Genomic DNA, 12,474 nt, shown 5'->3' with positions numbered 1-12,474 from the left:
CAAGTTATAATGCCATGTAACACAAGGCGCTGTAAACCCTTAATACTTGGACTTATTGGAGGATAATTATGGAGGATAATGTCCACTTCAACATGTTTTCAAAATGGCCAAATTCAACATGTTTTCAAAATGGCCAAATCAGTTTTAAAGTGTTGTATTGAGCTACATTATTGTATCATTAAATCTGTCCTCTCTGTGGCAGAGGGGACTAGTTTATTTAAAACTATATCCAAAATATCCAGCCTTAACTACTTAACAAGTTTCTCAAATGTCTTCCTAATGTCAAGATTTTTCGCATGTATAAAGTGTTAACAAATTTGCATCATTCTGTCCCAGGGCTATACAAATCAAGTAAGTATAGAGCAGACACAGGACCTATTGTGCTTGTGTCTGCTGTATAGTTATATTCTATGACACCCGTGGATCATTGTTATAATGTGGACATTTAAAATCACAATATTGATCTGAAACGACTTAATAAAAGAAACAAATCCACTGACTTCTGCGTTAGAAAACTGTGGTGCCCAGTGGGAGCTGCTGTCGCCATAAACATCATCACAACAAAGTGCACAACATGCTATACTGCATGCTCAATGATTAACCCTTTAAGGACTTGGCACACTATCGACCAGTACAGCTAACCTAGACTTTTATTCTTTTTTTAGCCATAAAAATCATCTTAAAGGAAGTATCAGAATTTACTGCACTTTTTCACACAACTACCTCTATTTTACATATCCATCCATATTTTTTCTTTTACGCATCGAATAAATGACTGGGAAAATCCGTGCAGCACCCGCGCTCTCAGACACTGTTTGAATTTACATGAGCGCACGACTGGTTGTGGAGTTGCGCTACTGGAAAGTTCGCAACCGCGCTCTATTGGCAACGATAGCATCCGACGCTATAGGGTTAAGACAATAACATTGAAAGAAAATAAGTGACTGAAGTTGTTCATGTTTGAGTAATCTTTAGAGGGTCAATGAGAACAAAAAACTTCTAGAACATGGTTAAAAGCTCCAAAAAGTCAATTTTGCAGAGGAGATCTGATTTAAGTTTGTTGATCCCCTTAACATTTGTAGATTTCTTCCACTTAGTTTTGAAATGACTCTTATTGGTGGATCTTATTTGTTTCCTCGTCACAGGTGGCAGGTCTGGGCACGACTCGAGAAGTGGAATTACCTTTGTCCAACTACAAATCCACCATTTTCTTTTACGTCCAGCGTTTACTGCAGCTCTCCTGCAGTGGATCAGTGAAGACGGACAAACTGAGAAGGATATGGGAGCCCACCTACACGTAAGAGCCAATGAGGATAAAGGGTTTAAATAGCCCAGCCAATCCAAGAAGAGTAAACTATACTGTAACTAAACCAGCACACCTACATTTAAGGACAAATGGCTTGTCAAAACTTCATTTAAGCAGCTCAACCAATCTTAATTTATTTAATAATTTTGTATAAAAACACCTGCCAATCACCTTTTAATATGTAAATCTTTCAATCTTTTGTGAAATCAGTTCTAAAGCTGTGCTCATACCTGACAATTCTTGGATGTGAATACTAGTGATGTGACACAGGGTTTAGGAGAGATCAGTTAGTCCATTTTCAAACTGAAAGGAGAAGGTCTGGATTTAAATGTGTCTAATTCAGCTTACTTGCTTGCATTTACGACTTTAAATATGGTCTTGTCTCTTCCAGGATAATGTACCGAGAGCTGAAGGACTCAGACAAAGAGAAGGAGAGTGGCAAAATGGTGAGTCTTCATTTGTTTGGGTGTAACAAAGGGACTGGACCTTTTAGTAGTTGTATTTCAGTGCAATAAATGGAAGAAAATATACTCTCTAAAGCCTCTTCTTACAAATACAAGAGACGCATCTATGACTATCCTATTCTGCAAGGCCTCTGAGTTACTTGGCTGCGTGCATCCTCAACGCATCTCCTGACTACAATCTGGCTAACCTGCTAGCTGCCACGTTCCAAACAGAAAGTGATCATGGGTGCACTTCCTGCCCCATTGATGCCAATTCACTTTTTATGTAAAAACTGTAGCCCCTCTCCCTGTAACCGCTGCTGTCAGCCTCATCATTTTGGTCTTAAAATGTTCATATTAACCTGCTCTACAAGATCCTGGGGTTTTTATTTCACTATTTTGTCCCTAAATCACAATATGAACATTAATAACAGACAAATCAAGCACCTTCTTTCCCCAAGGTGGCTTCGGCAAGTGTTAGCAACAATGTCAATCAAACCTGTTACCAAGTGCTCCCTGCTAAGCCACCAGTGTGGTCCACCTTGTGATTAGCTCTTTGGCATTGCAACTACAAGTATCATAGCAACCAAGTATGGAACTCCGCTCTAAATTGGCAACTATAACTGCTCTAGCCTCGATGAGCTTCATTTGAGTGGAGCTGAACGCTGTGGGTGACGTCACACTAACTGTCATTACTAACTGTGCATGCCTACTGCAGTCCCACATATAGCTGCAGTAACATTAACGCACTTGTCCCCTCCCCTGTAGGACTTCTGTGAGCAGGGTCTGGTGCAGAGCCGCTCCGGGGGTTTGTCTCCCTCTGTTCCTCCCCACCACAGCTCTGAGATCCTGGGGGGAGCCAGGGAGATGGCCCAGGCTAAAGCTGGATGCAGCCAGAACGCATGCGGAGTGGAGGATGTACTACAACTACTGCGAATACTCTATATCATCGGAGGAGATGCTGCGGGCAACGTGAGGACGCTACAGGAAGGTAAGGAAATGAGTACACTTACATAGTATGTGCAGCTGAAAGGGCCTGTACCTTTTTCTTTTTATTTGAGCAAAATGTGCTTGTGTACAGATGTATTGTATAAGCAGGTTAAAATAACATCAGGAGTGTACTGACTGACAACAAAAAATGCTTTACAATTAGATGCAGAGAATCAAGGAAGTGCATGGTTGGCATACTAAAGAACATGTTGTGGTCACAGTGACGTTAACTGTATATATAACGTTGTTGTCACTTTCAGATGTGGAGGAGCTACAGTTCAATGCATCACCAGAAGAATTCACCAGTAAAAAGATCACCACCAAAATCCTGCAGCAGATCGAGGTTTGTGTCTCCACCTACCCCCACCCACTCCGTCCACTCCTCTTCTTCACAGTTCTGTTTAATCTTCAATCTATTCATATGGATTTTAACCATTTATTTCTTGTGTCTCCAGGAACCGTTAGCGTTAGCCAGCGGCGCCCTCCCAGACTGGTGTGAACAGCTCACCTCCAAGTGTCCTTTTCTCATCCCCTTTGAGACCAGACAGCTGTACTTCACCTGCACCGCCTTCGGAGCCTCCAGGTACAGAGATAAAAACGAGCAATGCAAAAAATAAATACATAAAAAATAAATTTTTAAACATCAGGTGCATGGAGCATTGGCATTTAAGAGAAGACAAAAATATTGACTTTAAAGTAATCCTAGAATCCCATGGTTTTCAGAACATGTTTGTAGAAGTCAAAACTACAGGGTTAGCAGCTTTTACACAGAATAAGACCCAATGAACACACAGGGAGGGCATCTGACACACAGAGAGGGCCAAACTTATGATACACAAATGCTGAACCTTCTTATTATTAGTTGGGCATCTGGTTTAGTCCCGGTTTAGTCCTGGTGTAAAGCATCAATTGACACCTCTATAATTTGTGTGTGTTTCCAGGGCGATCGTGTGGCTGCAGAACCGTCGCGAGGCCACTATGGAGCGTTCTCGCCCCTCCACGGCCGTGAGACGAGACGACCCCGGTGAGTTCAGAGTGGGACGACTCAAACACGAGAGAGTCAAAGTACCACGCGGAGATGCCATGATGCAGTGGGCGGAGTCTGTGATGGGCGTGCACGCAGAGAGGAAGTCTGTGCTCGAGGTGAGGCCTGGTTTAGTTCTGCTTTATTTGTTTGATAGGGATGGTGTACATTTACCAATATTACTGTTAATACCTGGACATGTTAAACTTAAGTTTAAAAACAATACTGTAAATGACATAATAAAACAGCAGGACAGTATAGTTAAATAACAGTGTACAGTAGCAGCAGCCCACAACTATATATTTATATTTATATTTAACTATTAAAAGAACTATATTAAAAAAAATTTTTTAAATCATACAAATTGAGCTGTGAGGTGAATCTGACAGGGCAGATTCAGCGGGTTCATGTTCACAGGTTTGATTTGAACCATGTTATGAGATGATTTTTAAAAGGATGGTTAGAGGCCAGCTCTCTGATGATTCTGGGGACTGTTCCACTCCTGGGACACTCGGGCACAAAAGGCTCTAGCTGAAGGTCTTTGTGGGTGTTAAGACACATCAGAAAACCTAAGTGGGGAAGATAACAGTGTATGACTTTATATATTAGAAAAATCTGAATTATTGATGACATTCATGACAGGGCGTTAAGTCCTGGTTCGGGTCCCTGGTTCATATCTCTCTCTCTCTTTTCTCTTAGGTGGAGTTTTTGGGGGAAGAGGGCACAGGTCTTGGTCCCACTCTGGAGTTCTATGCTCTGGTGGCGGCTGAGTTCCAGAGGACGTCTTTAGGGGTCTGGCTCTGTGACGACGACTTCCCCGATGACGAGTCTAGACAGGTGGGTCCCTTCAGTTAGGTTAAATATATTTTATGTAGTTTATATTAGGTTTTATTGAACACCTCTCTGTCGGCCATTTTTAACATTGCATGAGGCGCTGAAATGTTCTACTCTAAATAAAACGTGCCTCAGCAGCGGGACTGTTGTAATTGTTCTTATATATTCCTGTATGTATATTTTTATGGTGGAACTGGGTGATTGACTGAAGCCTCCTGGTTACTATGTGCAGTGCTCCTTCTGACTATGATCATGGCTAATATATTCTCTGTATATTATTTAAGGTGGACCTGGGTGGTGGACTTAAACCTCCTGGTTACTACGTACAGCGTTCCTGTGGACTGTTCCCGGCTCCGTTCCCTCAGGACAGTGAAGAGTTGGATCGGGTCACACAGTTGTTCCACTTCCTGGGCGTGTTTCTGGCCAAATGTATCCAGGACAGCCGTTTGGTGGACCTGCCTCTGTCCAGGCCCTTCTTTAAGCTTCTGTGTATGGGCGATATCAAGTCCAACATGAGTAAACTGCTGTACGACTCTCCCAGTGTGGACAGAGGACTGAACCTGGAGGCTGGGACTGAGGACCAGGACTCTCTGTTTGATGAAGACTCTAAATCTGAGTTCATCTTAGACCCACCCAAACCCAAACCCCCCGCCTGGTACCATGGGCTGCTCACCTGGGACGACTTTCAACACGTCAACCCACACAGGTCATTAAGAGTGTCTGTCCATTCGGATGTGAAGGAATCGACTCAATACTGACCCTGATACCGCGATGATAATAAAAACCCTCTTTAGACAATAGAATGTGATTTTCCACATTAAATTGTAGTACTTCCTTTCCTATTCCCATGTGGCCTTATATGTGTGTACTCCCTCAGTGTCCAGGAGGTTCATCGTGGTCCCTGTGTGTAAACTAGTCTTTGTGTGTTATACTTGTTTTGATACAGCTCAAGATCATTCTAAAGATATTCAGGAACGGTTTGTTTCTGTCAGTGAGACTTTTTAGTATTGATAGCTGGGAAAAATTTGTACCTAGTTTGGATACTAGTTTTAGTATTGATTAGTATTTGATTTTTTAAATACTTTTGACAACCCTAATATAAATCCTTTAAAATGTTACATCATCAGAAAGTTCAAACTTTAGCGATGGAAGCGCCTGAAGTGAAGCAGATGTGACACTTTTCCAATGATTCAGCTGAATCATTGGAAATGTTTAAGCCTTTATGACAAATAATAGTTTTGAATTTCCAGGGTAGAAATCTCACTGAGTTTGAGTTTCTGTTATAAAGGATGGAAAAAATACACATTTCTAGCCTCAACATTCGATTTGCTACAAATTATATTTTGTGATGCTCAAAATTTTATATCTGTAGATAAAATGAAAGTTTGCTTGATAAAGGCAAAATCCAACTCTTTAAGGGCATGTGTAATAATCTATTAAATAATGTCAAATAATAATTTAAAGGTCTTTAAAGCGAGCATCAGTTAACTGGTTCAGAATGAATTGTTTTATCAAATCCTTCTTGATGTTTTATATTTTGAGGTTAATCCTGGAATTTTGGCTTATAAATCTTCTGTGCTAAAATCGTGTTGTTGTTTCAGGGCGAGTTTCCTGAAGGAGGTGAAGGAGTTGTCTGTGAAGAGACGTCAGATCCTCAGCAGTAAATCTCTTTCTGAAGACGAGAAGAACACAAGACTACAGGACCTGATGCTCAGGAACCCTCTGGGCTCCGGGCCGCCGCTCAGTGTGGAGGATCTGGGGTGAGAGCTGGCAACACAAAATATATAATACACACAGATGACTTAGTGTGGAGGATATGGGGTGAGACATGGCAACCTTAACTTCAGACAAAGTCCCTGTACCTGATTTTTCCCATGTATTTAAGCGCAAGTCTATATTAGTATGCTAGTTGTTATTGGCATTACCCTGATGGCTGAAAAGTGCTCATGGTGGTGAATAATTAGAATGCTCTGAATGCATAAGGTCAGTGAGGAATAATTGCAAACTGTTTAAAATTAACTAGTTTTGTTTTTGACGTTTTTAAATCAGAGAAGCTAAAAATATACAGTAAAAAAAATATCTAAAATTTACTGAAAACTAAACGTGAATCTCGTCTGTTTTGTTTCAGGTTGAATTTCCAGTTTTGTCCGTCCTCAAAAGTCCACGGTTTCTCAGCAGTGGACCTCAAACCAAACGGAGATGATGAGGTAAGGTTTTAGTCCCCGGTCTAGCACCTCTGGTGTAGCCCCCCCCGCTCTAGTCCCTGTTAACCTCCTCCTCTCTCTCAGATGGTGTCGATGGAGAATGCGGAGGAGTACGTGGAGCTGATGTTTGACTTCTGTATGCACACGGGGATCCAGAGGCAGATGGAGGCCTTCAGAGGTGACATGGTTTATACGCTTTACTAAACATTCAAATATTACACATGTATTTTTACCTGTATTAGTTATATTTCCAAAGTTTTAAATATATATACGGAAATCCTGTCATGTAAATGTATATAATGTATTTCCAGAGAGCTTATAAGTGAGTGTTCTTGTGGGTTTATTATCACTACCCTCTTGTGTATTTACATGTATATTATATTTCCAGAGGGCTTTAACCGCGTGTTCCCGATGGAGAAGCTGAGCTCCTTCAGTCACAAAGAGGTTCAAATGATTCTCTGCGGGAACCAATCACCATCCTGGACCAACGATGACATCATCAACTACACTGAGCCCAAACTGGGATACACCAGAGACAGGTCAGATGTTACTATTACTACTACTATTACTACAACACTGAATCCAAACTCAGAGACAGATTAGATATGATTTCTATCAAAAATACTATTACTGCTACAACTGCTGCTACTATTAGTACTACTACTATTACTGGTTTAGGCCCCATTAGACCCATGTTTAAACTGGTCCTAATCCCTCTGTCATCCTGGTTTAGTCTTTTCTCTGGTTATAAACCTCGTTTAGTCCCGGGTTCCTGAGGTTCATGAGGGTTAGTCCTGATGTAGTCTGATTTTTAGACCCCTGTTTAATCCAGTTATGACCCTCTTTTAGTCCCGGGTTCCTGAGGTTTGTGAGGGTTCTCTGCGGGATGAACTCAGATGAGAGGAAAGCATTTCTTCAGTTCACCACTGGCTGCTCCACACTGCCCCCTGGAGGCCTGGCCAACCTGCACCCACGCCTCACCATCGTCAGGAAGGTAAGTCAGATGTCCTCCCATTCTCCTGTCCTACTGCAACAGACTTCAGCTGTGTTTAGTCCTGCTTTAGTCCTGCTTTAGTACCAGTTTAGTCCCGCTTTACCCTAACCCTTTAGTCCTGGTTCTGACCTGGTCTTTCTCCTCAGGTGGATGCGACAGACCATAGCTACCCCTCTGTGAACACATGTGTACATTACCTGAAGCTGCCTGAGTATTCTTCAGAGGACATCATGAGAGAGCGCCTCCTAGCGGCCACCATGGAGAAGGGCTTCCACCTCAACTAGCCCCACCCCTCCCCCTGTGCTCCTCCCACTCCTCTGCAGACCCCGCCCCTTTAACCAAAACTACCGGAGCTCGCGGGGACAAAACACGTGCGCTCAAACATGCGACATCAGCAAATAAAACGTCACAAATGATCCTCTTGTCAAAGCTGAATTTCCACAACTTTTTGGTTAGAATTTTTGCACATTTTAGAAAATTCTCCAAATCAGTTGTCTCATCCAACATTTTTCAAAATGATCAAATCATTTCATTTTATTTCACATAGAAATTCTTTTGCTTTTTTCAACTGTTTCAGATTTTCAAATCAGCTGTCTCTCTTTTAAACATTCAATTCAAAATATACATTTTTGCCTTAACCTTTATCATGGAAGTGAAACTTTATCATTATAAAGCATCTTTTGTTTTAAATGTAGCCAAAGCCTCTCCTCGCTACTTTGTGCCTTAGGCGGGTACTTGCTTGGACCAGTTGGCTGCATAGACAACCATTTTATAGTTATTTTACATCTGTAAGAAAACTAACCTGTATTTAAATATTCTTATAATTCCTCATCTCTCAGTGCTTCATCTTTACAAAATGGCTGCTTTTCCCATTAATGCATCAACTTTCTGTTTGAAAACTTGAATCCTACATTTTCATTTACATATTTGGATGTTGTTCCCCCAAGTCTGATTCCATTGCCGTGTTTTGTCCCGAGACTCCGCTCCGGCTTCGGCTCCTCACTGAGCATGCTCTGGTTCAGTTTAGTGCCTGTTTCATGTTTTCGTAGCTTCTTTTTGGAACAATCATGATTTTCTTTTTTTCCGTTTTGGTTTTGTTTTGGCGTGATGTTTTTGGGGTTCGGACACAGGTCAAAGCTGCATTTCGTTTTAGTTTCTTTAAGACGCTGTGGGCGGTGACACTGGCGCTGAGGATCCTGTATGACTTGTATATTATTATTATTATTATTGTTATGACAGTCCTTTATTTAACGAGTTGCAGTTTGAGGATATTTTCAGATGTGTATGCTCCAAAAATAATCATTAAATCGTTTGCAAAACTATGAATTGAAACAACTGTCTCTGTGTGGTGTTTGGGACCTGGTTTAGTCCTGGATTAGAACTCTCTGAACCTGTAAACACAAAATGTTAAAGGTCTATATAAAGTCCCTGTGGCAGGTTGGACTTCTCATTTAACTAAAACACAAGCTCAATATATAAGATTTTCAAAAAAAATTACTTTTCCAGTTAAACAGTTTTTAGGTTTAAAACTTGTACTTCCCGTTTGGAAATCATGTCACTCTAGGGTATTTCATAACTTACCTAGCAACCATGTAGTACAATGGTCAAAGTCCACTGTCAGAGTATGTGATAAATGCAAATAAACACCTTTTTTGTTGAAATAATGTTTAAAGTGTCTTAAATAGAGCTCTCGACTTCCTGTAATTTTAAACTTTTTTTCACAAACTTGCTTCATTTTTTGGTGTAAAACTATTCCCTGGCTATACAGATTGATATCAGTTCCCCCCACGCCCTCCATTGTGTCCCTGTCAAATCTGATCAATCAGATTTTTTTTTTTTTTTTTTTTTCAGTGACACTTGTGAAATGAAGCTCATTGGTCACTTATGATTTACAAATAAAATCTAATTTCTCTCACCTCAAATGAACAGAGTTTAGGCTTTTCTCACTCCAAAATCCTGCATGTTTTTCAGCCCCCTGTGATATTTTTTCCCTTGAGTTTTTCCCGATACAGACTGTGCCTGTCCCTGATCGACCTGTCAATCACGCCCATTTTAAAATGGGCAGATTCACAGCTGAACAGCCTCATATCTTCATAAAGATTGATAAAGTGTGTATTAGACTATTATCAAAACCTGTCATAATCACTTTAAACCAGGACTTCATAAGCGCAATATTAGAGCTGGCCTGAAGTCCTGGTTTGGAGCCGCCTGGGTTTGAACCTACCAAAGCCATATTGTTTTTAGAATGACAAATTGCATGAATACTGTGAGTTGCTATCCAGGGCTGTAAGACTGTTTCACAAGCACTTGGTAATTTATATTTATTTGTAAAAAAAAAAAAAAAAAAAGCTTAAACTTATGTCAATATTTGGAGTCTAAAAATCCCACAAAGCTAAAAGAAGAAAACTGATTGTCAATGGCAAGTCTGCTATTGGTTAGATCTACAGACACAGGAACAAATCAGTGAACCTGGAGAAAGATTCAACATTTTATTATAAATAAATATACAGTCCCATTACAGAAACGTGTCCTCAGCTTTTGACCCATCCTTCAGTGCCTCTTTGTTAAACCTGCATTTGACCCATCCTTCAGTGTCTCTGGATTAAACCTGTCAGGAGCAGAGGACTACATTCTCAACCACTCTGCCATCACAGTTCAGTCCAGAGAGTTTACTCCAGTTCAAGTTCTATCAGTGATGGGAGCTCAGACCCGTTTCAGACCTGGTCTAGTCCTGGTTCAGTTCTCTGTAGCTGAGGAGTTCTACCCATCACAGATTTTGTCGATGGCTGTGATTGGAGCCAGAATCCTGCTTTTGTTGGTCTCCACAATGTGTCCATTTTGAATCATTTCGTCCAAAATAATGTGAACACGATCCAAGTTAAACATGATCTAAACAAAATGCCGTCAAAGAAAAAAACTGAAATCTAAAATTAGTAATTTAACAGTGGTAAATGATAATGTGCAAATGTAGGAACAAGATTAAAAGGATACATCCAGTTCACTCTGAAAATATGAATTAGTAAGAGATTCAGTGATTTTAAAAATTTGATGTTAATAAATATTTTCTATGTTCTAGTTTTATCAACATTTAACCCATCTTTAGTACTGGTCCTGGTAGCCCTTCAGTCCTGGTTTAGTCCTCCTTTTAGACCTTTTTTAGTCCGGACGTAGTCACAGTTACTCACCACACGACTGAAGTATTTGTCGAGAATTTCTACAAAATTATGAATCATCTCAAAAATTGACAATTCGTTCTGAAAGAAAGTAAAAACAAAATGTCTAAAAACTTTAAAATATCAAATAATTATAAAGGTCCCAAACCTCGTCATCTGTGACTCCCACCACAATGTATAGGGCCGCATACTGTCGATACACCAGCTTATAATCCTGGTACTCCACAAAAGAGCACTGAAAAACATGTACAGGTGAAGCGTCACTGTCACACACACACACATGTACAGGTGAGATTTCCCTGTGACACACACACACACATACAGTTAAATGTCTCCAAATGTCACCTGTTCTTTACTTCTGGACAGACAGCGTTGGACCACCTCAGTCTCCAGGTTTTGTCTTAGTTTTAGTTCCACATCAGTGTAATATCGAGAAAGTCGAGTCTGGCCCTGACGATTCACCATCAACAAGAACCGGATCATCTCTGAAACCAAGACAAATCACATCTGTTAGAAATATGTCCTGATTCCCCGATCACGCTGGAGGTGTCCTACATGCATGTCTGTGGTGGAATGTTCAGCAGTTACCATGGTGACACGGTGCACACATTAGCATACACTGCCATTTTTTTTTTTTAGATCGTCTGAAAAGTCAAGAAAAAATACAAAGTGGATTTAAAGAGCATTTTCGGGAGCCTGTGATCAAAACGAGCGTTTATGGTAATGTTTAGGATTTTGATTTTCAACAAAAAAGTGAGAGGGACTAACTCAAAAACTGTTGGCTAATGCTGGCCAACTTGTGACTGTAATTTTAAATATGAGAGCACAGTTCAGGTCACCTGTTGTAGTTCCCACTAAATCAGATCTTTCTGGTCAGATTGAATTAAAATAAAGTCAAACAGAGTCTTAAACTGAGCAGAGCCTCTAGTTAGTGTCACACCCCCAAGGAATGCTGATGTATCTGCTGCGAAGTATCACCACAGACCAAGATTTACATATAGAATAATAGTATAGTCATTTACACATTTACTTCACCTTTAGTCCTTATTATTACCTGGTTTCAAACTGATTTTGGCACAAGCAAAGTCCTGATATAATTCTGATTCTGTCATTTTACCTGTTTACAATATTACAGTCTGTTATTTGTTTATAATGACACTCACCTGAGGCTAATGTTAGCAGCTAACTATTTAGCTCAGGTTTAAAGTCTCCGGTTTGACGCACAGATACGTAAATATGTTTTTAAGAAAGCGACCTCAGCCCCATGTTCCCAAAATCACCAATGATAAGTTGAATACACGAGACAATAAAACTTTACGCCATTTAATGTAACAAAGCTAAAATGCGGCTAATACAGGCTAACGTGACAGAATGGGTGTAGAGGCGCATGCGCAATTTTACTTCCAGTGTAAAACATACAGTCAGATGACAAAAAGGGAATGACAAAATAATAATAAAAATAAACGTGTCCATGAGTACTACACCCCAGTCATTTCAGTCATTTAA

General features: G+C 40.4%; 2 protein-coding genes across 5 annotated transcripts in view; one reads left to right on the top strand and one right to left on the bottom strand.

The window, feature by feature from the left end:
- Nucleotides 1-9,130, top strand: part of hectd1 (HECT domain containing 1) — a 34,960-nt gene extending 25,830 nt beyond the window's left edge. For all 3 annotated transcript variants that reach the window (XM_033988566.2, XM_033988564.2, XM_033988565.2), the window contains 14 exons: nucleotides 1,146-1,297; nucleotides 1,698-1,752; nucleotides 2,518-2,740; nucleotides 3,000-3,082; nucleotides 3,195-3,322; nucleotides 3,681-3,882; nucleotides 4,463-4,600; nucleotides 4,882-5,303; nucleotides 6,199-6,357; nucleotides 6,726-6,804; nucleotides 6,886-6,979; nucleotides 7,190-7,340; nucleotides 7,651-7,795; nucleotides 7,942-9,130. In XM_033988566.2, coding sequence (XP_033844457.1) covers nucleotides 1,146-1,297; nucleotides 1,698-1,752; nucleotides 2,518-2,740; nucleotides 3,000-3,082; nucleotides 3,195-3,322; nucleotides 3,681-3,882; nucleotides 4,463-4,600; nucleotides 4,882-5,303; nucleotides 6,199-6,357; nucleotides 6,726-6,804; nucleotides 6,886-6,979; nucleotides 7,190-7,340; nucleotides 7,651-7,795; nucleotides 7,942-8,079 — 2,169 coding nt within the window. In that variant the 3' untranslated portion in view covers nucleotides 8,080-9,130. The remainder of the gene's footprint in view (nucleotides 1-1,145; nucleotides 1,298-1,697; nucleotides 1,753-2,517; nucleotides 2,741-2,999; nucleotides 3,083-3,194; nucleotides 3,323-3,680; nucleotides 3,883-4,462; nucleotides 4,601-4,881; nucleotides 5,304-6,198; nucleotides 6,358-6,725; nucleotides 6,805-6,885; nucleotides 6,980-7,189; nucleotides 7,341-7,650; nucleotides 7,796-7,941) is intronic.
- A 1,233-nt stretch (nucleotides 9,131-10,363) lies between these two features.
- Nucleotides 10,364-12,275, bottom strand: ap4s1 (adaptor related protein complex 4 subunit sigma 1). Of its 2 annotated transcripts, XM_033988182.2 has the most exons (6): nucleotides 12,132-12,275; nucleotides 11,314-11,453; nucleotides 11,117-11,203; nucleotides 10,981-11,049; nucleotides 10,787-10,798; nucleotides 10,364-10,684 (listed from the first exon to the last, which is right to left on the bottom strand). In XM_033988182.2, exons 2-6 carry the CDS (start codon nucleotides 11,449-11,451, stop codon nucleotides 10,556-10,558), a joined length of 435 nt encoding a protein of 144 aa, XP_033844073.1. In that variant the 5' UTR covers nucleotides 11,452-11,453; nucleotides 12,132-12,275; the 3' UTR covers nucleotides 10,364-10,555. The 2 variants fall into 2 exon arrangements, with proteins under 2 accessions (XP_033844073.1, XP_055087350.1); XM_055231375.1 differs by lacking the exon at nucleotides 10,787-10,798.
- Between the last annotated feature and the right edge of the window lie 199 nt (nucleotides 12,276-12,474).

This window comes from Periophthalmus magnuspinnatus, chromosome 22 (genome assembly GCF_009829125.3).
Source record: "Periophthalmus magnuspinnatus isolate fPerMag1 chromosome 22, fPerMag1.2.pri, whole genome shotgun sequence".
In the NCBI taxonomy this organism is placed as follows: Eukaryota; Metazoa; Chordata; class Actinopteri; order Gobiiformes; family Gobiidae; genus Periophthalmus; species Periophthalmus magnuspinnatus.
Note: the sequence above shows the minus strand (reverse complement) of the source record. Positions and strands in the feature narration are given on the sequence as shown.

Bases quoted from the DNA above. Each gene is read 5' to 3' on its own strand.
- ap4s1 (XM_033988182.2), bottom strand. From the start codon at position 11,451: ATGATCCGGTTCTTGTTGATGGTGAATCGTCAGGGCCAGACTCGACTT. The intron at 11,204-11,313 runs GTGACATTTGGA...CATGTTTTTCAG, and splicing joins TGTCCAGAAGTAAAGAACAG to TGCTCTTTTGTGGAGTACCA. The intron at 11,050-11,116 runs GTTTGGGACCTT...ACTTTCTTTCAG, and splicing joins TGGGAGTCACAGATGACGAG to AACGAATTGTCAATTTTTGA.